The sequence below is a fragment of the Erpetoichthys calabaricus genome, chromosome 13 (assembly GCF_900747795.2).
Source record: "Erpetoichthys calabaricus chromosome 13, fErpCal1.3, whole genome shotgun sequence".
NCBI classification, from domain to species: Eukaryota; Metazoa; Chordata; class Cladistia; order Polypteriformes; family Polypteridae; genus Erpetoichthys; species Erpetoichthys calabaricus.
The window spans coordinates 101,412,125-101,438,859 of NC_041406.2; the positions used below are offsets into that span (position 1 = coordinate 101,412,125).

Below are 26,735 nucleotides of genomic sequence, written 5' to 3' on the forward strand. Positions count from 1 at the left end.
ACCACGAACACAGGGTAAATAACTTATGACTGATGTTTCTCGAGACAAAGATATAATTGTGTTCTCTCTATGGAAACAAACTGATGAATGCATTTGGGAAATTTACATTCACTTTACTATAAATTTTCAATCAAAGTTTGTCATATTAATTTCTAAGTTATGTAATGTGGCTTTAATAGGTTGCAGTATGTCTGGACCATTAGGGATCTCAGCAGAACCTGCTTGATTAGAATGCTCTTGACAGCGAGTATTGTGTACCCATATCACATAGTAGATAGAGTAGCAATCCACTTGTGCTTTTACAATATTTGATATATTCCCTTTTTCCATTACAGATTACTTCAGAACAATGATGACAGTACAGGAGGCAAACTAACATCACACAGTAACTTTGCAACATAAAAATGTGCCAATCAAAATCAACAATGAACTATATTCCTGGAAAGAAGTGACATTTTTGTCCTGAGATGGTTTTTAGTTTAGTTGAGCTCTCTTTACAAATGAACACTTTTCAAGAAAAGGGTTAGACATGTTATCTTGACTTTTGATTAAATTTATATTGTTGTGATTTATATTGTTTTGGGGCTGAAGCCAAGTGCCCTCAGTTCATTATAAATAAATGCAGTAATTATAAAAGAAAAGGTTGACTTTCAATTTAAATTTGTGTATTTTTTCCCATATGTACTAATAACATGTAATTTTTTACCAAAATGAAATTATTAGTGTATTAATAATATAAAAATAATTGCATTAACAGATTACACTGTATATATTTTAGCATGTTTGGAACATAAAAGCTTAATTTTTAGCTATAATTTTAAGATACAAGCAAAGGTTATTTATAATGTATTAATTACAAATTATTTCAACATTATTCACTTAAAATATAATTATAGTGGTCATGTAATAGAAAAAAAAGTATAGAACTGATGATATTATAAGGTACAAGTTACATTTTAATATACTATTTTGCAAATTTAAATAAACTTAGAGTACCAAAATACCAAATACTAAAAATATTTTAAATGTATTTGTCAGCTATTTCACATACATTATTAAAATGAAATATAATAGTGCACTTGTAATAGATAAAAATTACATTTTAAATCTATTGTAAGCATGCAAAAGGTTTTTTTTTTTTTTTTTTATAAAGTATATACAGTATAAAGCAATACAATCATACTGCAATACACTTAAAATAGCCCCACTTTAATATGTTAAAGTATATTTACTGTAACACAAATAAAGTAGATCATGTACAATTTTGGTACAACTTAAAAATACATTTAGCAAAAAATTAGTTGTTCCGATGTAACACATTTGAAATATACTTATTAGTCCTGGCCAAAGTTTATTTTTCATACTTTAACACACGAGCATTTAGTACACTTCAGTGTATTTTTTTTTCTCCTGGGTAAAGGAATCAATACAATAAGTACAAATTATCAAGTCTTAAAAGTGATTAAAAAAAGACTAGAAAGAGAACTCACAAAAAAACATGCTTTTCAAACCAAATTCTCAATTTTATCTCCTTTTACCTCAGTTGTACCTCAAATTCCCAAGGAATTTTAGGAGGAACATCTGAGACAAAGTTGATTTTAAAATGAAACATAAATGACAATCTCTTTTAAGTCTCATGAGCCATCAAAGATAACCTTTGAGCAGTAAAATTATCTTACATGAAGTCATTTACCTGTAAACAATGTGCCATATTATCACCCCTTCATAATTAAACTTCTGCTTAACAATGCAACTGGATGAATGTACTGCCAGTACTCTCCTTCATTGTTCAAAGTGGCAGCGAGATGGTTCTAGCCATCACAGATACTCAAGTAGTGATTCTGCTAAACTTAGGAACTAAAACTTTCACTTTTTTTGCTTTATATAATACAATGCAAAGAGCTCTGATTTATTACCACCCTCATTTGGGTCCTGTTCTTCATTTAAATGTGATTATCACTTGTAAATTATACAGAAACAGTGAAGGTAGTTATTGCTTTAACCAAGATATTTTATATGTAAAAACTGATGAAAACCTCTAGTAAATTAACCATATTATAAACGTACTTGTTCATATTAAGCAGTAGAGACGTAGAGGAGGTTTGCTCTTACATTACTGTATTTTTATTCCATTAACGACAGCCGCGCACAGAGGGCTTGGACATGAATAAAGTAGTAAGCAAAGACAGCCGTGCACAGAGGGCTTGGACATGAATAAAGTAGTAAACATTTGCTAAAGTTTATTCTAACAGAAGAACCACCATAGAATAATTTTAATACTCTGCTATAATGCAGTTCTGAAATTCTGTACAGTGCAGGGCAAGTCTGTCCAACAGAAAATGATGTTCACTCTGTAGAATCATAAATTAATGATGTTCCACAACATCATACTTGTTCTGCATTTTATTCAAAAATCAGGCAGCATAAATTGAAAGTATTCACATACAGCATTTAAGTTATGTACTATAATTATAACTTTAGCTAATGTTTGTTATTTCATGTAACTCATCTCAAGATGTGTTATAACTGGAAAATAAAGCACATGTGTAGTAAAGGTGTTTTCCTGATAACTAGACATAATCAGCAATCATAGACAAAAATTTTGGCCTAGGATTAAACTTTAACAAGCCAAGTCTCTTAAAGTGCCCCTTATCCCTTTTTGAGCCATCACCCACAAGAAGGTCGACATGTTTATTACTGCACTAGTAATAAACATGCACTATCATCAAAAAATGTAATTACATTCCCAACTGTAGATTTCACTGTATACATTTGGCGGACGTTAGCTTGTGTATTTAGTAAAGAATATTTTCTCATTTCCCAAAAAAGTTGCCACATTACAATGAAACAGCACATAGGACGTCCATGCTGGCAGGAAATCAAGGAGTTAAAGTAATCTTACAGGTGATATCATTTAGGTTACATTAAGCTTCTACTCTTAACCATGGAAACATATCTAATTCACAAAACTCCAGGAGCACACTGTAACAGTAAAGCCTTATTAAAAAGTGAAAACACACATTAACAACCGAACAAATAAACAATGACAAGAAAAAAAAGCTTTCATTTTTGTTGTCATCTTTCATGCAAAAAGCCAGTAACACATACCATTTGGAGCACCTCTCCTCTTCCCAAGTGATGAAGGTTTTTCTATTTTCAGATCCATCAAAGAGTGCATGCTTTTAGGATTAACTGTTGTGGGGTTAAGAAAACGTGGACTGGTTTGCATTTGCTTAACCAGCTGACCAACAGAACCAATGCTTGGCATGGCAACAACACCTGCAACACAAATGGAGATCTCATACTATACACCATTTAAAAGATGCAAAGATAATCTATTTTCTATTAACCATCAATAGTTATTGAGGTAATGCTAAAAGGTATAAAATTGAGAGGATCAGCTCTACTACAGGAAAAAAAAAAAAACAACTTTTTGCTGACAAATGTAAAACTATACAAGGTTGCCAGAACAGCATTAATGATGTAATTTTTATTTTAATGTCTCAATTAGTCAAGCAGGAAAGTTAACCCTTATGGCACTTGTACACATGACACTAAAGAATTGAAATTAAAATATATTATCTAATTTACACATGATGAAGCAAATACTTGGATAATGTGCAATTGTTGTCGGTTCCACTTGCAAGAATTTACTTAAATATTACAGGTTAGGACAGGATATTTGAAATGCTTACGTTTTTCAGCAGAAGTGTCTTTACACTTAGTTTTTTCTTGAGGTTCTTCCTTTTTAACTTCACCTGGAAACAGTTCAGGTGAATTTAATTAAATTTATATTATTTAGTAAAATATAAGTTAGCTACATTGTATCATAAGGCTATCCCTTGTCTGAATTTCAAAAATGTCAATTTGTGTTAACAATTTGAATATTCAAATTACACTGAAAATTCAAAAATACTTTCCAATTTACACATGATGAAGCAAATACTTGGATAATGTGCAATTCTTGTCGGTTCCACTTGCAAGAATTTACTTAAATATTACAGGTTAGGACAGGATATTTGAAATGCTTACGTTTTTCAGCAGAAGTGTCTTTACACTTATTTTTTTCTTGAGGTTCTTCCTTTTTAACTTCACCTGGAAACAGTTCAGGTGAATTTAATTAAAATTTATATTATTTAGTAAAATATAAGTTAGCTACATTGTATCATAAGGCTATCCCTTGTCTGAATTTCAAAAATGTCTATTTGTGTTAACAATTTGAATATTCAAATTACACTGAAAATTCAAAAATACTTTCCAATTTATACATGATGAAGCAAATACTTGGATAATGTGCAATTCTTGTCGGTTCCACTTGCAAGAATTTACTTAAATATTACAGGTTAGGACAGGATATTTGAAATGCTTACGTTTTTCAGCAGAAGTGTCTTTACACTTAGTTTTTTCTTGAGGTTCTTCCTTTTTAACTTCACCTGGAAACAGTTCAGGTGAATTTAATTAAAATTTATATTATTTAGTAAAATATAAGTTAGCTACATTGTATCATAAGGCTATCCCTTGTCTGAATTTCAAAAATGTCAATTTGTGTTAACAATTTGAATATTCAAATTACACTGAAAATTCAAAAATACTTTCCATGTATCATGTTATCTCAGAACTGCTATGCATCGTCACTCGACTTTTCATATAGTAACCTGATACTTGCACAACATTTCTAGGAAAATCCTACATGCATTTTTTCTTAGATGGCTTCCAGGACTTCAAATCATAAAACCTACCTGTGCCAGTCAAGCTAGCTCTTGCCATAGGGACCAACCAATGGTTCATTAAAAAGAGTCTAATAGTGGATTAAGGGACAGGCTTGTGTTGTTTGATAAGGTCAAATTAGTTACATGTACTAGACACTGTGTAGCCCATCTACTTCTATACATTTTTATTTATTTTTTTTTAAATATACTTACTTGTATTTCCCGGTTTTCGTAAAAGTTCTTTGGGCTTCTCAAATATCTGCACCTGGGGAGAGAGAGTGTTTATATAATAAAGATTTCTGCTGAAAATTGAAAAATAAATATTGCCACAAAATCCTATAACCACTTATGTGTAGGATCAAAAATCTAAACTTAATATATAGCAGTGTACCATGATGTCAGCTGAAGTGACTGACTTGATTATTTCACCCTTGTTAAATATTTCTTTGCTAAACAACCTAGACATACTGTATATAAAATAGAATGTCTGTTCCCTATACAATTCTACACCCTTTGACTTACCTGGAACAGTTTAGCATAGTTGCTCTCTAGGACTATATGGACAAGACAGACTACTTTGTTACCCTACATTTTGACCCTGGGAGTCCCATTAAGTTTGTTCTTTTCTGTGTGTACCAGTTTGCACACCACTGCCACCTGCTTACTCAGCAAGTATTATAATCATATACCCTTTGACTGATGTGAACCAAATTTGGCACAGTTGCTCTCTAGGACCATGTGACATTTTTTTTGGCACAAAGCAAATGAAACAGCCAAATAAACTTAAGTCAGCCAAGCTGACAATGTAACCAGTATTTAACATTAGTGACCCAGGAAATACCACATGCTGCTTCTATCTAATGTAATATGAAAAGAAGTATCTTATGCTTTTGCAGGGGGGTATTGGGGGACTCTTGATCAAGAGTGGAAGTGGAGCGCGGCGCAACACAAGGCAAAAATCAAAGCTTGTTTTTTTAACTCCTGCTTTGTTGGCTTTTCTTTATTATTTATGAACAACTAATTGTCCACCTTGAACTAAGAGGACGAGTCAAACAGAGAGCGCTCATGGTTACAACTCAGCAAGGTGTTACTGGAATTCTGAACTCCAAATCGTACCGAATAAGAAATTCTTGACTTTTGAGAATAGGGACAGTGTTTGGATGATGAACAGGGCAGCCAACAGGGTCACCATTTTAAAACTGCATAAACCTTTGTTTTCTTTCCTTAACCCATTCTAAAAATTAGTAGGCAATAGTGGGTACTTTGACCAAGCAGTAAATAAAATGTACCTTCACTTCTCCACAACCCTCCTTGCATTCAATCATTTCTGCTTTTTCTTTCAACAACGAATGCATCTTCACAAGTCCAGCCTCTTGCTCTTCAAGGGGAATCAAATCTGGATGCATCTTTTTCTGTAGAAGCAGAAAAACAAAATTCTGGAAAAAACATCCATTTAACAAATGAAACAGTACAATTCACAACTAAATTTGAAATGCTAATCTAAAATCTAAACACTAAAACTTCAATCAATATGCAGGGGGCTCGTGTATAAAACCTTGCTTAGATTCCATACTAAAATGTTGTGTAAGAAAAGAAAAAAGTGCCCAAGCACAAAAATAATCAGGTTTATAAGACTGTACACCAGGTCTCATGCAAACTTAGTTTTACAAAACTATGTGATCATGCTTGCACTTTTAGCCATTCCTTATCACCTCTTACGATATAACCATGTATGGTTTAAACAAACCACACACACACCATGCTGTTTCAGAATACTCATGACCTAATCACAGTATAAATTGGGCCATGTTACTGAGTGATGTCCATTTTTAAATCAGGGGAGACACAGAAAACTCTGTTAATGTGAAGCTGACGTATCATTGACATTTGGTGGAGCTTAAGAAGTGGCAAGGGAGTCCTGGTCCATCCAACGGATGCACTACGTTACTAAACCAGGTCTCAAATAAAGGATTTTCTTCCAAACTTTTAAGGCCACAGTTAAGGAAAATATGTTAATAAATGAATTAGGTGCATGGTATGGCAGTGCTACTGTCTTGCAGGAAGGAGTATAAAGGTTACAATCTGAGAGCACCCTACATGGATTGTGCACATGGGTCCATGTGGGTTTTCTCCAGTTTCCTCTCACTGTCCAAACATAGGTTAGGTGAACTGGCGATGCTAAATCATCCAATGATGTATGCGCTCACCATGCAATATGCTGGCACCCTGTCCAGGTGTTGATCATGCCAGTGCACTTTGCTTACTAGGATAGGGTTAAGCTGCAACCTGCCCTGATAAGCAGTTTTAGAGGATGTATAGAAGGATGTATCAATACATACTACTGTATAATCTGCTGTGCTTATAGTGACTTTCACTTGCATGTCGCCAAACAGATAAATACTTTTCAGTTACTGGTTAGTCATGGCTTCAGCATTAGCTCGAGAGGTTATTTCAACTTGAATCTGTTGTATTCAGTACTTTTCTTCTATACAAAAGATGCTCCTGTCGGCAAAACAGTCAGTAGTCAGTACATGCAACTGAAACGGTAGTGCATGTGGCTGTGGCTGATGCTCGATTGTATAAACAGTGGCGTGGCGGTCTTGGTAAATCATGTGATCCCTGTTCCATTACATGTTTATAAGAACAGGGTTCAGGAAATGCATGGATGGACATAAGAATGTGACTAACGCATTATTAAAGGATCAAAGAAATTATATTTTCTGTTCACTTCACTGTTCTGCTGCCCGAAGTCGCTACAATGCTAACACTAAAAACGTTTGAGTTGGACTTAATGGATAATTGAAACCTTCCATAACGTTGACAATTTTCACAGAAAGGTGGCGTTTTATAAATACTAACTTTTGCGCAAGAAATTGCTTAGGCATGTTTCCATGTCTAACAAAGTTTTATACATCAGGCCCCAGGTGCTTTATTTAAAATTAAACGATTAAAAACTGTATCCAACCAAGAACTGGATAGGGCACATAACATGGAAGGATGGAGGTACAAAATCAAAGTGTACCAACGTGTTTAATTATAAACAAGTCATTGATAAAGTGTTTTAAGTGCCCAGAGAGGCTAACTATTAACTATACAAATGTGTATCTTTCCAAAAATACATGAATAATAGAAATTCTGTAGAGGCTGGTAGCCTGCAAATGTGCAATATTAAAATGGGGGGTTTGGGAAACACCTAGTAAAAGTGGTTGTAAAAGAAGAAATAAATGGAATGCCTCTGACAAAAGTAAAAGGCCTGGGTTTACAGATTTTAAAATGTAAGAGTCAGATTAACCCTCAGGCTCTCAATATACTGAATGTTAACAACAGTGAGTAGTCATAGACCAATAATTAAACAAAAAACAAGTTTCCAATCTGCTGCAATCAAAATTAAGACCTACTTCAAAAAGAAGTTTTCAGATGGACCACAAACGAATACACTAAAGTAAACTTCTTTATAATGGAGGCCAAATAGAAATACTTGCTTCAAGAAACAATATATTCTTGTTACTTTATTAATGTACTTTCTTCATTTAAACAGTGTATTAGAATAAAGATGAAATAAACATTGCCAAACTACCATAAAAATAATTTTCTTGTGTGACCAAAAACTTTATGAATATGTACGTATTGCACATAATAAACAATATCTTTTTGATGAAAGGTATAAGGAAGTTTTTCAAAAAATTCAGATATATTAAATCAACATACAAGTTTCATAAGGCACAAATACAAGGCACATTACATATATTAAATAAGATGTATTTTGGGGACATTTGAAATATAGGATTGTCTGGTAGTGTTGCAATTTATATTTCGACTTATACATTAATACTCATCTGTGTGTACCGTTTGTTTTTTTGTAAGTGCCGGACTATTGTGGAATCAAAAAAGAACTGCCTATAAAGGCCACAATGGTGAAAGTGTTGTACAATTTATCCGAAACTCAACATAAACATAGACAAAGCCGTATTAATATTTTGAAAGCAGTACCTAATGCATTTGGTCCTGACCTTCTAAAAGTTTTTGATGAAATTAAAAAGGGACGCCTTGTAATTATACTGTGAGTGCAGGTGCAAAGGTACAGAATTTGCTTAGGCACAGAAAATTACAGGATACTGAGGACTTCTTCCTCTTCTTTTGGCTGCTCCCATTGGGGGTTGCCACAGCGGATCGTCTTCTTCCGTATGTTTCTGTCCTCTGCATCTTGCTCTGTTACACCCATCACCTGCATGTCCTCTCTCACCACATCCATAAACCTACGCTTAGGCCTTGCTCTTTTCCTCTTCCCTGGCAGCTCTATCTTTAGCATCCTTCTCCCAATATACCTAGCATCTCTCCTCTGCACATGTCCAAACCAACGCAATCTCACCTCTCTGACTTTGTCTCCCAACTGTCCAAATTGAGCTGGCCCTCTAATGTACTCTTTTCAAATCCTATCCATCCTCGTCACACCCAGTACAAATCTTAGCATCTTTAACTCTGCTACCTCCAGCTTGGTCTCCTGCTTTCTGGTCAGTGCCACCATCTCCAACCCATATAACATAGCCAGTCTCACTACCGTCCTGTAGACCCTCCCTTTCACTCTCACTGATACCCGTCTGTCACAAATTACTCCTGACACTCTTCTCCACCCATTCCACCCTGCCTGCATTCTCTTTTTCACCTCTCTTCCACAATCCCCATTACTTTGTACTGTTGATCCCAAGTATTTAAACTCATCCACCTTTGCCAACTCTACTCCCTGCATGCATGCTCACCATTCCACTGACCTCCCCCTCATTTACACACATGTATTCTGTCTTGTTCCTACGGACCTTCATTCCCCTCCTCTCTAGAGCATATCTCCACCTCTCCAGGGTCTCCTCAACCTGCTCCCTACTCTCACTACAGATCACAATGTCATCAGCAAACATTAAAGTCCACGGGGACTCCTGTCTAATCTCATCTGTCAACCTGTCCATCACCATTGCAAACAAGAAAGGGCTCAGAGCCGATCCCTGATGTAATCCCACCTCCAACTGGAATGCATCCGTCACTCCTACCGCAGACCTCACCACTGTCACACTTCCCTCGTGCATATCCTGTACAACTTTTACATTCTTCTCTGCCACTTCCAACTTCCTCATACAATACCACAGCTCCTCTCAAGGCACCCTGTCATATGCTTTCTCCAGGTCCACAAAGACGCAATGCAACTCCTTCTGGCCCTCTCTAAACTTCTCCATCAACATCCTCAGAGCAACCATTGCATCTGTGGTGCTCTTTCTTGGCATGAAACCATACTGCTGCTCACTAATCATCACCTCACTTCTTAACCTAGTTTCCACTACTCTTTCCCATAACTTCATGCTGTGGCTCATCAATTTTATTCCACCGTAGTTACTGCAGTCCTGCACATCCCCCTTAAATATTGGCACCAGTACACTTCTCCACTCCTCAGGCATCCTCTCACTTTCCAAGATTCCATTAAACTTCCTGGTTAAAAACTCCACTGCCATCTCTCCTAAACACCTCCATGCTTCCATAGGTATGTCATCTGGACCAACGGCCTTTCCATTTTTCATCCTCTTCATAGCTGTCCTTACTTCCTCCTTGCTAATCCGTGGCACTTCCTGATTCACTATCTCCATATCATCCAACCTCTTCTCTCTCTCATTCTCTTCACTCATCAGCCTCTCAAAGTACTCTTCCATCTGCACAACACACTCTCCTCGCTTGCGAGTGCGTTTCCATCTTTATCCTTTATCACCCCAACCTGTTGCACATCTTTCCCAGCTCAGTCCCTCTGTCTTGCCAAACAGTACAAGTCCTTTTCTCCCTCCTTAGTATCCAATCACTCATACAACTCATCATACTCCTTTTCTTTAGCCTTCGCCACCTCTCTCTTTACCTTGCGCCTTATCTCCTTGATCTCCAACATCATCCTACAGACCACCACCCTATGCTGCTTAACTACACTTTCCCCTGCCACCACTTTGCAGTCTTCAATCTCCTTCAGATCAACTCTTCTGCATAGGATGTAATCTACCTGTGTGCATCTTCCTCCACTCTTCTACATAACCCTATGTTCCTTCCTCTTCTTAAAATGCGTATTTACCACAGTCCATACTTTTGGAAAAATCCACTATCCTCTGACCTTCTTCATTCCTCTCCTTGACACTATACCTACCCATCAATTCCTCGTCTCCACCGTTCTCTTCACCAACATGCCCATTGAAATCCGCTCTAATCACCACTTTCTGTCCCTTGGGTACACGGTTCATCACTTCATCCAACTCACTCCAAAAATCATCTCTCTCACCCATTGCACACCCAACTTGCGTTGCATATGCACTAACGACATTCATCATCACACCTCCAATTTCCAGCTTCATAATCATTACTCTGTCTGACACTCTTTTCACCTCCAAAACAGTCTTGACATACTGTTCCTTCAGAATAACTCCCACCCCATTTCTCCTCCCATCCACACCATGATAGAACAATTTGAATCCACCTCCGATCCAGCTGGCCTTACTCCCATTCCATTTAGTCTCTTGCACACACAATACACCAACCTTCCTTCTCTCCATCATATCTGCTAACTCTCTCCCCTTACCATTCATACTGCCCACATTCAAAGTTCCTACCCTCGGTTCCACTCACTTTACTTTCCTCCTCTCCTCCTGCCTCCGGACACGTCTCCCCCCTCTTCTTCTTCAGCCAACAGTAGCCCAATTTCTGCCAGCACCCTATTGGCTAGCAGTACTAGTGGCGGTTGTTGTTAACCCGGGGCTCGACCAATCCAGTATGGAAATTTGTATGGTTGTCCGCATATTGATTTGGCAAAATGTTACACCGGATGCCCTTCCTGATGTAACCCTCCCCATTTCTCTGGGCTTGGGACCGGCATGAAGAAACACACTGGTTTGTGCATCCCCTGCGGCTGGGTTCTTGATCTTTTTATTTTTATAAAAGACATCCTGCCATGCTCCGAAAATTGACACAGAACTTAAATTGATTAAAAATGTTTAATCAAAAATGAATCAATTGAGATACAAAAGTACCAGACTAGATAGTTTTAAATGCAAATTTAACTAAACTAGGTCAATCAGCCAAGAAAGCCAGGCAAACCAAATATAGGTAAATGTGACAAATGAAAGTTAAACTTAGTTTGGCGTTAAGTAAAAATGGAATAAAATATGCAAAACACACAAATCAAAAGATAAGCTGTAAAAGGGGTGTAAACAGATTGGAAATTTGTCTAGTAAAAGTACAACGGGAAGCAAAGTTGCATCTGACATACTTTTACCAACAAAAATGTACTTTGCAGAACTTTATCACTGACCAGATAATTATGCCGATGCTTTGCACCAGTGACATGAAAAATTATATCCAGGCATGAACGGACATCACAGAGTGTACACAGGTAGGAGGAATGTTGATTTCCAGGGCTCCGATATTCAGTTAGGTATTGTAGTCCTGAATAATAAAGAACATGAATTCTGGTAAATAATTCATAAAAGAAAAACACTGATATGATGTTTTTATCTTGCACATGGATGGAGGCAGAAAACAGACCTTGACAGGTCAGGACACCAGGGGCCTGATGCAGAACACTGTAGAATTCACACTAAAACATGTAGAACGAACAACACTGGAAATGTGTGCATGCACAAAAAAAAATTCAGATACATAACACTGTGCATACACCAAGTTCCACACACTTCCCCTTTATAAATCCCAATGAACTTGAAACTTGGGGCACGTGCACATGTGTACAGCCCCTCCCCAACTACTGCCAGAACTTTGCATATTTGAAAATGCAAATCAATATAAATAGCCCCTTCCATTAAGTGTTTTGTGGCTGCATACATTTTTGTCTGATACCACTGGGCGACCATCTGGCTGTGTGCCAACGGATGCTATTCTGGAGTCATAAAATGCAATAGTGGATGCTGTAAGAGATGTGGAAAATGAACTGAGGAATAAGGATTTACTATGTGACACTGAGTGAAAACAAATTAAATAAATAGGTTTAAAAAAAATAAACACTGTATATGATCACGGTTTTTACATTCTGCTAATTACATTAAAATGAAGTTGTAATGCTGTCTGATTAGGCTGATCATTTCGTAGGTCAGGGTCAGGTTCCACATACCTCATCTCTTCAGGTATGGGCAAGCCATGACCGTGTGCCACATTATGTAGCACACTACATTCTTAAACAATGCAACACTTTTTGTGCGCTACAGAGCAGCACATTAATAAGAGTAGAAATGCTTTTTATTTACATAAGCAAATTCATTCTCTGAAGGTGCCTTTATAGTGTTGCATCAGCGGAGAGCACCACAATGGATCAATTCTTTGCTCTTTACATGGCTTTTTGAAGTGATTTGTAATCCTTAAAAAGACTGCTTGCCTTTTGCTGCACTAGTTGGAAAAAACGCATGCTACTGTGCAGACTTGCCTCTTTTGTAAGCTTTCCTGGTATAAATAATGTGATGCCAGTTCATTCTTTTGGCAATGGAGTAATGCTTTGATGACATCACACATTTTATATGACTTTTGCCAACTAACATAATGAATATATCGTTTATAAATGTATAAAGAATCAAGACTAATCAGAAGTGCACCACTGCCAGCTGAAGATCATCAGGATGGGGATGAATGAGCTATAAAAATAAACCTTTGAGAAACCAGCTTTGATGCACAGTTGTATCCAATTGTAAATTGAAACTTCTATCACAACATATTAGTGAATTATGATCTTGTCCAATTAACCCTCACTGACCATAACCAAACAATCTTTTTACAAAATAACTTTTTCTAGATTGTATTCTATAATATTGCAGGTTTTCTGCCTATGGAATAAGTTAAGTGTCCTGCAATTACCAGGTTGACCATTTTTTACCATAACACAGGAGGAGACATTTTCTTTCACATGCTCATTCCAGAAAGTGGATTTGGTGAAATTAGGGGATGTTGGTGGTGGGATGATGGGAGTGCAATATAAGATATCAGGGTTTCACGAAACAGAATAACTGTACTTGCCAATTATAGGTTCAGTACGTTCAGGGTTCAAAACATACTCCTCCAAGGCTTTTCGGTTGGTCATTTCCTCTTCATTCGATGCTACAAACAAATTGTCATTTTAAAAGTCATTAAAAACTTGTATACTAGAACCTTGCAGTTACAATTCTGCACTCAAAGTAAAAAAAAAAAAAAAGTTTAAAAATGTGATACTAAAATATAATACATTAAAAAATTATCAAAAAAAATGTACAAAACCATAAACAGTAATATGTAAAATTACATTTTTAGAAATTGTGGACTAAAATAGAAAAAAAAATACTATGAAAGGATAAAAAAAAAAAAAAAAAACAATTAAAATGCAACAACTTCAAATTTAGAAATAAATGATATGTTGCTCAAATAACTTTCCCAGACGTTTGTAAACCAAGGCAATTCAATCACTGTTACAAGTTTATTAATACATTTGCATATATAAAAAAATATTAAATTTGCTTACATCAATTACCAATACATTAGAAGCAAGGCAATGGAGAATTAAGGGCATTTTAAAATAGGACAAGGAATCCAAAAATTACAAGTACTCAACATAAAAAAGAAAAAATGTGATGTATGCTGGACTTGGCAGCATTTACAAATTAAAATCTCAGGTGAGGGGATCTATGATACAAATGAACTTGAATTCAAGAAATAACTAACTAGAAAAATAGCAAACTTAATATTCAGACTATTTGACTTTGGTTTGGATGCATTTTACAAAAACCCTACACCAACCTGGAAAACTGTTACTAGGCCTCAACCTGTGAAATTGTCAAATTGACTTTCTGGGGTTCCTGACTCAGGTCTGTACACACAAGCATTTAACCCAGTAATTTACTGATAAATAATTGGTATAGCCTGCAGGTGCAAAAGAGATTTAAGTGAAACAAACCAAGCAAAATTTGTATAGTATACACATAAGGCACAATTTTAATTCATTTTGTTTAATAAAAAAAATATAGCAGTAAAATTAATATTTAATTTTTTTAGACAGGGCTGGGATTGGCTCCAGCAGACCCCTGTGACCCTGTAGTTAGGATATAGCGAGTTGGATAATGGATGGATATTGTGATTCTTCTCTAGTGCAATGATAATTATGGTGTACTTATTAAAACCTTTTCTGTTATAGTGAATTTCACAGCTTCCTAAGTTTGTTTTAGAACAAGCACACACATTTTTAGAAATGCTGCATGTTTTCGATCTCTACAGAAATTTTCAAAATTAAAATGGTTGCAGTCAGACTGTGACAGTTATTTCAAAGCCTTACTAATTTAGTTCTCGTTCTTGAATTTAACTCAAACTTTGGATTGTCGTCTTAGTAAATATTTAACGTCTATTCAAATTCAGTTTCTGCAGTAATTCAAAGACATTACTATTTCGATATTTTATCATCAATATTTTATTATAAAATTTGGAACAGTGAATTAAATGTACAAGTCTATGATGTAAAAGATGCCAAAAAAAAAAAAAAAAAAAAAAAAAACATCATAAGAAAGAGAACTTTGTGGATTCTGGCAGTCCCAATTCTGGTATGGATCAATTTAAAGAGTTTGTAATGAGAGGATGGGGTTACACTGAACCCACATAAACAGACGTAAACTTCAAATTGGCCCAGGTTGAGGATACGGAGAATTGGGGGAAATGAAGCCCTGCAGATAGGGTACTGAGACACAAAGTTAAAGGAATTAACCTTTTAATTACTCAAGACAGAGTTCAGAGACATGACATCACTAGGTTCAAAGCCCACATTTTCCTCCAGCGGGTTTAACTTTTTGTGTGTGCACATGCGTGTGTTCACTCATAACACCCAAGAGCTCCTGCACAGATTTAGTTGTGAACTCTAATACAGAACCACTTTCAGTTCTACACAATTAAAGAATACACAGCTATACTCACTAAAAAACCTACATGAAATAACAAAGATAATCTTTAAAATTTGGCTTATTATTATCTTTTAATAAAGAAAAACCATCAACCACCTTGGTTGGACTCCCTTAGACCCCAAGCACTGCACAAATGAGTGGAATAATATTCATTAATAGAGTTAATAAGATGAGTCAATTGAACTTAAAATAAAGGCAAATTTACATAAGGCATAGATTGAGGAATGAGTTGACATGGATGTGCAGCGCATTTATCCAATAAAATGCTCATACTGGCATCAGTGTTTGTTGCCAGAATTACTTCAAAACCCGAAAATGTCAAATGATGATTAGTAATAAAAAGACTAGAATAAAGTGATAGAGAGCTGGAATATTATTATTCTCTTGATTTCAGAAGGCATAACAGAATCTCCCTTCTGCATCAAAGCCCGTTTCAAGTGCTATTAGGCACTACAAACTTATGTTAGCTGGCTGAAGATGATGAAACCATCAAATAATGTTTATTACCAAAGCGAGAGACATCACCTTCTAAAGGTTTAGACTCTTTTATAAAAGGTGAGATCCGCCTTCCAGTGCCACAGGAAGTCAAGAAAGCTGTGCCTTACTGTACTCGACACCAGACATTTCTGGAAGAAATTACAGGTTGAGCATCCCTATTCCGAAATGCTGGGACCAAAGTATTTTGGATATTTTTGGATTTTTAAATATTTGCATACACATACCTGTAATAGATATCTGGGGTTTAACACTAGAATTACCAGAGCCTACGAAAAAACTCGTAGATCCGTCCCACCTTAAATCGCTTCTTAAATCCTTTTGCACCTCTCCGCCATCGTCTTTTGTCATCTAAATGTACAAGCTGCAAGCAGCTGGCTATTCCATCCCCCCACTGACTCAGAACGTGCACGAATTTCTCCCAGCTCATGCCTTGATTAATTATCTGGGAGTGAAGTGGAGTTTTAGAGTGGAAATAATAAATCGTTATTTGGAACACACGCATTTCATTTGTGTTCCGTTTCTACAGTAATCTGTGTAAACACATTTTTAAAACAGAAATTTTTCATATTCTAGTAGTAAATGACAAAATGTAGGCATAAACTATATAATGTATGAAGCCTGAAGTCCAAATATCAAAGAAACACTTTCACGAAAGGTACAAATATAACGGAACAAGTGCGTTTCAATTCAAAAATACAACTGCAGAAAAAAAAGCCGCCTTAGTGCGCGACATTGACAGTTATTTGCAACGACTGCTGCTGTGGCGCAACAGTATCAGTTGCTGACTGGCAATCAACAGGTCACGAGTTCGATCCTGCACGACTCCCTTTTGAGAAGTGAACTGCTCTTATTTTTACTATTTTAGAATAAAAAGATACATTTGATTTCAGTCTGTAACAGCCGGTGTAATTTATGATATTTGTAAAGGTTAGCTTTGTTTTTTTTTTTTTTATTCACTTTTCATTCTTCCTACCCCATTTGACACTGCTGTTTTCACATAAAGACGCGCTATAGCTCTGCAGTGTATCACGATACATACGACCGTGTGTTTCTTTTCCCCCAATCTTGCCCCACATGTTGCTGTATGCCGTTTCTTTTGTACTCCAGGACATGCAGAGGAAAGCATAGTAAAGAGCATTAACTTCAGCACTATATGCAATCATCAGACACTCCCCATCTGACACTGCTGTTTTCACATAAAGACACGCTATAGCTCGCCCAAGGAGCGCCCTTCCTACATTTACATGTGTACTTGTTGCAGTGTACACACCTCTCTGTGCTATGGTTTCTATTACACTGAGCAAGCACCTGTAATTCACAGCTCTATTCATTATCTCAAAACACCACACACATTCACAGTAATCACCAATTAAGTCCACCACTCACACCCACGCCCACAACCATACAGAACTGATTCCACATCAGAGAATTTCCAGTTCCAGCATAAATTCACAAACGATCTGATGCTGTTCGTTTTCAAATAATATTGCATTAGTGCGATGATGTTTTCACATATATTGTCTTTCTTTCAGGTGTGTAATAGAAACCACAGCATAGAGAGAAGTGAATACACTGTAACAGGTACACACGTTGTAAATGTAAGAAAGACGATCCTTGGGTGTGTGTGAACTGTGAACTGTTAACATTTGAATCTGATGACTGCATATAGCGCAGTCTTCTTCAGTGCGCTTATTCAGTGCGCGCAAGAATATGCAGTTCCAGTTGCTGTGTGCTACAACATGCTGGTGGTGATCAACGCACATTTTAAAAAAAGAAAGACACAAATAAGTGACGTTTTGAAGAAATCATTTTATGACGAAGCAAATAGTACCAATCAGAAAACATAATCGCACTAGTACAATATTATTTGAAAACGAACAGCGTCAGATTGGGTGTGAATTTATACTGTGGTGCTGTTAGAGTCAGATCAGAAGCTGAATAAGCTTCTGTTCTGACTCTAAGTAAAAATTATGAATTAATTAACAGAAATAACCGCGATCGACATTTTAAACTTAACGATTTATAGTGCATACCAATTTATAAATTTTATGTCCGTTTGAGGTTACAAAGAAAAAAAAAACACTTCCTCCACAGCGGGGAATCGAACTCGGGTCTGTAATGCACAGCAAGGCTGCTGTAGCGCTAAGTCAGCAAATCTTACTGCTACGCCACGGAAGGTGTTGTAGCATCGTTGAACCTTTTGTGAAAGTGTTTATTTGATATTTGGACGTCAGGCTTCACAAATGCTATAGTTTATGCCACATTTTGTAACATTTATTACTAAAATATGAAAAAATTTCTGTTTTAACAATGTGTTTACACAGATTACTGTAGAAATGGAACATGCATGAAATGCATGTGTTCCAAATAACGATCTATTATTTCCACTTGTGACAGACGACCGGCTATGGACTCCGGTCGTCACCCCCAGGCCGCTAGGAGGAGCCCTCCGGACAGCATATTTGCGCCCCGAGTTCCAGCAGGGCCTCATGGACTGTGTAGTGTTTTGACACAGCCCTGCTGGATACCTTGGGGGCCGCCAGGAGTCGCTGTAGGGGGGCTAGTGGGCTCTGGCATGCCCTATAACCCGGGAGTGCATCCCAGTCACGTGACTGGAAGAAGCGATGTGCTCCCGGGATGAAGAAAAGGACTGTTTGCCCTGACCCGGAAGGAAAATGGACTTGTGGGTTTGGCTTGGAGCCACTTCCGGGTCAGGGGCTATAAAAGGACTCTGGGTGAGCCCAGACACTGAGCTGAGCTGGGAGGTAGGGTGGCGACGTGTCTGGGAGTGGAGGATTGTGTTTATTAGAGAAGAGTATTGTGTTTATATGAGTGTGGAGTGGAGGGTGCTTTGTGCACATTATAATAACAAAATAAAAAGTTATTATTATACTTTCACCTGGTCGTCAGAGTGGTACCTGAGGGTTCGAGAGGTGGACACGAGCCTCAACTGCTACACACTCTAAAACTCTAGCAATTCAGTCACTCCCAGATAGTCAAACAAGGCATGAGCTGGGAAAACTTAGTGAACGTTCTGCGACGGTGGGGGATGGAATAGCCGGCTGCTTGCTGGCTCGTCTTAATCGGCTCATTTAGAAGACAAAAGAGAGGTGAGAACGGTTTTAAGGTGGGCCGGATCTACGAGTTTTTTCGTAGACTCTGGTAATTCTAGTGTTAAAGATGCACCGATTGAGATTTGAGGCCGGTTCCAATCATCACTATTTTTATTGGAAATTGGCCGATCTGAATCAGATTGTTGATTTTATGACGATCCCATTGCAGTGCGTCTCATGAACGGATTGGTTTCAAGTGGAGTCTGTAAACACTAAGATTTATTTAAGTTCAATTATAAATTTTTATATAACTTCTTGAAGCCCACAGTATTGTAGATATTTAAAAGTATAATTTATATAAAAGGCAAGATTACTTATAGGACATAAAAACCACCTCATAATACATATACAGCAATATACGAAATATTAAGTTACAACTTTGAAGTTTAATAAAGAAAGCATCTTCTTCAAACTCCATTGTATCTGGGAAAAAAAACCTTAAACTGACACACACACATATGCATTCTGCCACTAATTCACTTTTGATGCTGCATGTATTTAGTACAGATGTAAATTGAATGAAAAAAGAAAAAAAAAAAAAATCCACTCAATGTTTCCCTGCCTCTCATAATGAACCACATTTTTACATTTCAACAGCATTTCCAACAATCCAGCTGTAAAGGTGCGAATAACTGGGCAAAAGTTCCCTTATTAACTTCATCTTGCTGATCAGGTCTTTCAGAGCTCAGCCGTAATGTTGTCAGCCACAGCACATACTCACTCTTCTACTTCTATCAAGCTCTCTTGAACATGAGATCAGCGTCTAATAAAACGTATTCTGCAAAACTTTATTATCTCAAATAAACTGGATTTCTTTTTTAATTATTGAGACCTGGATTGTAAATGATGACTCTTCATGTTTTACCGACTTGGTACCATCAGGTTATTCATTTTTAAACTCTCCTCAGTTGACTTGTCAAGGTGGGGGCATTGGCACTGTTTTTAACAGTATGTTCTTTTGTCGGAGCCTTACAAGGGGTCCTTTTAGTAGCTTCAAACTGCAACTTTTCGAAATTTGCAGTTAAGGATATCTTCATTTCTGAATTCTCTGACCTCCTGGCTGATATTAACCTCTTCCATGACAAAGTATTTATTGTTGGTGATTTTAACATTCATGTTTGTTGTCAATCAAAACCTTTGGTTAATGACTTTTTATCACTATTGGACTCATTTGATTTTATCCAGCATATTAATATGCCAACTCACTCTCTTGGTCACACCCTTGATCTCGTTCTTACATATGATATTTCAGTTAATAATATTGATTTATGTGATGATTCTTTTACTGATCACTTTTCTATAATGATGGATTTGAATATTACTGTTGATGTTACTACAACTAGTTGTGCTCCACGCTGTTCTTGCTTTTAAAATTCTTCTATTATATCCGATTTTAAAACCATATTCTCTAGTCTTGATGTACATGTTCAATATGATGATATCGATAATTTCATTTTAGAATTTAATTCTTCTTGTAAAATGGTTTTAGACTCAATTGCTCCGCTCAAGATACGCTGTAATAAGGGAAGACCGGCTCCCTGGCTAAATGAAACTACGCGACTACCACGCCGTGGCCGTCAAACTGCGGAACGGCGTTGGAAAAAAGGATGGATTATTTCTAAACAGATTTTTAGGACTTCTCTATTCAACTTCCAGGTTGCAGTTAAGAAAGCTAAACATGATTTCTTCGCTGCTTTAGTATTCCGTCATTCTAAGAATCCTAGGGTCTTATTTAATTCAATTAATGCGGCCTTTCACCCTCATTTTGTGACGGGATTAAATAGTACTGTTCTTTCATGTGAGCAGTTTCTTTCATTCTTTGTCAGTAAAATTGATACAATCCGCTGTAGTATTGTTCCAACTGGCTATGAACTTCCTACTGTTAATCGTGGCATTGTCTTGGAATCTTTTGATCTTGTCTCACTTTCACAGTTAAAAAGTACTATTGACACCCTTAAACCTACTCTCAGTCCTCTTGATATTGTACCACCATGCCTCTTAGTGGAAGCCTTTGATGTTTTGGATCCACCTTTACTAGCCATTATCCTTGATTGGCTACTTCTGTGTGTTCTATTAGTGAGGGGGCTGTTCCCCCATATTTTTTTTTTTTTTTTTTTAATAAAAACAAGCTGCGGTGCGTCCCTGTCTAAAAAAGGCAGAATTAGATCCTGGAGTTTTAGCCAATTTTCGGAAGATTTCCCAATTGCCATTTCTGGCTGAAATATTAGAAAGAATTACTTATAAATCAATTGGTTGATCACCTTAACTCCAATAATTTATTTGAGATCTACCAATCTGGCTTTAGGCGTTATGGTGTTGAGACGGCTCTCCTGAAAGTATTCAATGACATCTCTATTATTACCGACTCAGGTGGCGCTGCAATCCATGTCCTCCTTGACCTGTCCACTGCCTTTGACACTATTGACCATGAGATGTTGCTGTTGCGGCTTGAACATCTTGTTGGGCTTAAAGGGACTGCTCTTAACTGGTTCAGGTCATATTTAATTGGTAGACACTTCAGCGACTTTATATTCCTCTTTTTCGTCTACTGCTCCTCTTAAATGTGGTGTTCCTCTGGGATCCATTCTGGGTCCTATTTTATTTTCTATATACCTTCACCTTATTGGAGCCATTTTTAGGAAGTTTAATAATTCTTTTCATTGCCATGCTGATGATACACAGGTTTATATTCCCATCTGCAACTCTGCAATGAATCAACTGCACAACTGTCTTTTTGAACTAAGATCCTGGATGGCTAATAATTTTCTCTGAATCAAAATAAAACTGAGGTGCTGATAGTAGGTCAGCTAAAGCCCAAATTGGTCTTGGACTTCTCGGCTTTCTCTGTCTTTTGCAAACAAGTCCGCAATCTTGGTGTTATTTTTGACAGTAACCTCTCTTTTGAGAAACAGATTAATTCTGTAGTCAAGAGTTGCTTTTTCCAGCTTTGTCTTTTAGGCAAGATCAAGGCTTTTCTTTTTATCTTCTAGGGATCTTGAGAAAGCTACTCATGCTTTTCTCGCCTTGATTACTGCAACTCGCTGTATTTTTGGATTAGCAAATCCCTGATACGCAGGTTACAGCTGGTCCAGAATGCTGCCGCTCGCTTTCTGGTTGGGGCAAGAAAGTCTGATTGCTGCATACAGCAATTCCCAAACGCGATTACCCTCCTCCTGCCACACACGCAAACTGTTTTACATGCTGCACACAGCGATTCCCAAATGCGACAAACTTTGATGGCTTGCCCACCTGCCTGCCTGTTACCAGCATTCACCACAATGTACTGTTAAACTATCGCAGCCGATACCTCACAAACTGTCCTTACCTTATTCCCCGGATATCCTTGACCCCATCAGATTCAAATTTGCCTTTTACACGCAGACAATTTCCTGTTAGATTGGCGTTTGCAATGACAATTACGTAATACGGTAAATCACAGGGACAAACTTTCAAAAACATATGCCTGTATCTGCCAAAACCAGTTTTCAATCCATTTAATGAATGCCTTTTCCAGGTTAGGGTGGTGAGCGTTTAAGCCTCTGTTCGCCCTCTTTACTTTTCGCATTTCTTTGATGGTACTTTCGGCTTTTCTCCATTTTCTGATTACGCATTCTGCTGGACCAAATTGCCGCTCAGCTGCCTGGTTCCTGTGTTCTTTCGCGTAATTGATCACTTCCAGTTTAAACTTTGCAGTATAGCTCTGTCGTGTTGTCTTCGCCATGTTGACTGGGTAATAATGAACAGCTACCTCTTTAAAACTATGCAATGGGATATTGGACTTTATGATTGTGTGCACATATGTCAGTGCCTCTCCTTCGCCTTCGATGGCTGTGTGACGGGGACAGAGAGGAGTGGTTTGAATCCAATTTGAATTATAAGGTTTGTTTTCAAGAGACAGTCGGTTAGCAGTGCTGCAATTGTAGCTACCGGGGTATGCCTCAGTCCGCGCACGATTAGCCGTTGCCCCCGCACTGGCATTTCACACCATTTCAAATTAAAGTATTTTTCAGGTGTAGCGTCGCTAATACTGTATCAATTTTGGAGAATGACACGGCGTTTGAAAGCTCATTTTACTATACATCCACCTGTATGCCTTATTATAACGTTTGGAAATTGTTTTACTTTGAATATTCACGTCACCGATACGTCATTTTTGCCGTCTAGTGCCGGTATGTTTCTCGCTCTTTGTTGTTGTTCAGAGATACTCCAGCCTAACACAAACACATGGATACAATCACTGGCGCTGGTGGCAGTGAAATACATTGCCTCTGCCAGCTTAACACTCTGGACAACATTCTGTTGGAACACCCTGGGTCATGTGGATATTACTTTGACACGTGCACCTAACTAAAGATTGTTACAGACCACATACAGTACACCCCTTCAGTAATCCATGAATTCAGTGGCCTCTTTCAGTAGGACAATCCATCTTGCCACACTACAAAAATTGTTCAGAAATGGTTTGTGGAACATGACAGAGTTCATGGTGTTGACCTGGCCTCCAAATTCCTCAGGTCTTGAACCAATCAAGCATCTGTGGGATGTGCTGGAAAAATAGTCTAAGCTATAGAGGTCCCACCTTGTAGCTTACAAGACGGATACCACAGGACACCTTCAGAGGTCTTGTGAAGTCCATGGTCGATGGGTGTGAGCTGTTGATTCTCTATTTTTCGAAGACCACTGTCAAGATGTTTTGGTGACCTGAGCAGACAAACGTGACTGAGGCCTTCACCTTTCTTTATTTTCAGGTTAGTTGCGGCCCACCAGGACACCCCAGGTTTAGAAGAAAAGCTCATCACTCTTCTCCTGTTTAAAATGTCTCTATTGTTGACTTACTGAACTCAGCAAAGCTACTAGATCATTGGAAAACATTTTCCATTTCTCTTTTACTTCAGAAGTAACCTGGTGGATTATATCAAAGTCTTGACAAAATTAGCGTCCTAAGGAGGCAATATTGTGAAAAATTATTTTTTTTTAATCTTTACTAAAAGCAGACAACTTGGAATCTTAGAGATCTTTAGCACACATGCATGAGAATTTCTTCAGAGGGCTAGCAATGTTGCCTCCAAATCTTTTATTCAAAGCTATAACAAGTAATGCAGGAATAAGCAGGTAAAGATGATGTAGAATCGAGTTAGGAAGGTTGCTCCATGTAAAAGGGAAAAGTTGAATATCCCTTAAGAGTCACACTCACTTGGTTCCCCAAACCATGGCTCACGTAGCTCCACCATTGTGCAGATTTTGTTATTATGTGGGTGGAAGAAAGAATTGATTCAACTATATATTTTCTTTGCCACTAGCAATCATACACAGCATAAACAGATCTATGTCAATGATAAATCTGTTTTCTTGTTTTTAGTTTTTATTATATCAACCCATGTTGATATACTTGTCAATTGAATCTTTCTGGCTCACCCAAGTATACTTCATTTCATTAGATATTTTACCCGACCATGTAGAAAGGTTTTCCTTCGGACAACTATTTCAAACAGATCTTTTATTTCCTCTTTCCACCTAGTTGGGTGTAATAAGAAGGGCCAGAAACATCCAAGATAGGTTGCTTCCAGCTTTCAGGGGCATGAAGGGAAACATCAGTTTCTTTCAGGATCCAACTTAAAAGGTACATAAGAAATAGACTGAGTGCATAGAAAGCTAACAATCTTGTACTTCCTTTTGCAGCCTGAAACACTCAAAACAACTGAAAGGCAACAATGACGCCAAAGCCATACACCCTAGCCCCACTACTTCTGGTCCCAGAAATGCTTCAAATGTCAGCTGCATAGCAGCAGTATTTCTTCAACCACAAAAAGCAAAAACAATGGTTGTGCTCTAAAGCATAATATGTCTACAAAAGGACAGGCTTTAAGCCTACTTAAGATTAAAAATATATATATATATAAATCCAGCATTAAATGGGATAACCATGAAGAGGATGCACATCAAATAAGGGACTTGGCATAGTAATGGAGGAGGAGAGGAATTTTACAGTTTGCACGTCTATTATGAAGCAAATCTAATCTTTAGTGAGACTACCTGCAACTTCATAGTTTGAGGGAGAGGGCGTGGGGGTGTTTGGTGGAGGGGTGAAGGGTGTAAGAAAAACACCCAAGTACATGAGAGTCTTAAAGACAAGCCATTTCAGAATAGAAAAAGTTGTACAAACTTCAGTGGATACTTTGAGCTGCAAAAGAGTAGGTTTTGCTGTCCAAAGCATTATATTTAACTCGGTAGTTGGTATGAGCACTGCTAAAAATATATAAATATACTTACCAAGCAACCCAAGTTCTCTCATTTTCTTTATAAGGACACCACACAAGCCATCCGTGAAAAATAAGCAAAAGGACTGAGTTAGTGACAGGCATTGGAGTTGATGAATACAAAATTAGTCGCACATGGAAATCATACAGCGTCCGACTGACAATACTGTAATCACTGTAGAAAAAAATAATGTGACTTTTGATGAAATTGTCAATAGTAAAGTTTACAAAATTCCCCCAGAGACATTCAAAATTAGACAAGCTGTAAAACTAAGATTGCTAACCAACACAGAAATAAAATAGAAGAAACAATATGTCATTGTTTCTGCTCAAAAGATTCTGTGTTTGGATTTGGGAAGGGAATGGCGAACTATTAGCAAATATTGAAACACTATTTGGTTATTTTAAACTTTCATCATTGATTTTGACTATGAAGAAACAGTGGACAAGGCCATTGATTTTCCCAGTTAAATAACTCCACCACTTAAAGGAAACTTCAAATTTGCATTTTGAAAATCCACACCTAAATACTACAGGGTGCAGCACACTGTATTTATGCAATGTATTAACTGCATGCTACAAAAGAATTTTACCACTTACCTTTCATCATTAGATTAATATCTTCTTACAAGACGACATGGATGACCAGGCAGCTCAGACCAAAGGCAGTTAAGTTTATAGCCCTAGCCAGGAAGGCCTACTCTTGTAAGCTACTTGTTGGCTGGCTATTTGTAGAGTATTCTATTTAAAATGATTATATTTTGAAGAAAGCAATTGGCCCTGCTTGTGATTATATTTTTGTGTGTGGGTTAAGTAAGCTCACATTATATAAGTGGTGTTAAGTACCCTGCCAGAAAGTGTCACTTTTAGGAGTGGGCTGAAAATCATCTAGTATACACTTCATAAACACTTTTACCAGTATACTGAAAAAAAAAAATGGGAAACTTGCTATGAATACATTTAACTCTTGTATACTACATACTAGGGCCTTTATTATATTTACAAATACACAAAGTTCAGATGGTATGAAAAATTTAAATAAAAAGTGATTCTTAAATTTACTTTGACTTTTATTTAATTGCAGGCAGTATGAACCCAAAATATTTCATGTTTTGGCTGGTCAGCTTCATTTCATTTGTAAATATACATCCATTCCTGCATTTCAGGCCTGCAACAGTCCAAAGAGTTGAGACAGGAGCACTCAGGCCCATTACTGAGATAAAT

General features: G+C 37.2%; 1 protein-coding gene across 7 annotated transcripts in view; it reads right to left on the reverse strand.

Moving 5' to 3' along the window:
• The window catches only part of LOC114663542 (uncharacterized), a 72,659-nt gene that overhangs the window by 13,746 nt on the left and 32,178 nt on the right, over window positions 1–26,735 (reverse strand). Inside the window, exons 4-12 of one of the 7 annotated variants that reach the window (XM_028817347.2) lie at window positions 25,525–25,549; window positions 13,743–13,823; window positions 12,037–12,170; window positions 5,999–6,121; window positions 4,923–4,974; window positions 4,371–4,433; window positions 4,033–4,095; window positions 3,696–3,758; window positions 3,109–3,279 (exon numbers count right to left, since the gene is read on the reverse strand). In XM_028817347.2, coding sequence (XP_028673180.1) covers window positions 3,109–3,279; window positions 3,696–3,758; window positions 4,033–4,095; window positions 4,371–4,433; window positions 4,923–4,974; window positions 5,999–6,121; window positions 12,037–12,170; window positions 13,743–13,823; window positions 25,525–25,549 — 775 coding nt within the window. The remainder of the gene's footprint in view (window positions 1–3,108; window positions 3,280–3,695; window positions 3,759–4,032; window positions 4,096–4,370; window positions 4,434–4,922; window positions 4,975–5,998; window positions 6,122–12,036; window positions 12,171–13,742; window positions 13,824–25,524; window positions 25,550–26,735) is intronic. The other 6 variants (XM_051935536.1, XM_028817349.2, XM_051935535.1 and 3 more) reach the window with 6 other exon arrangements.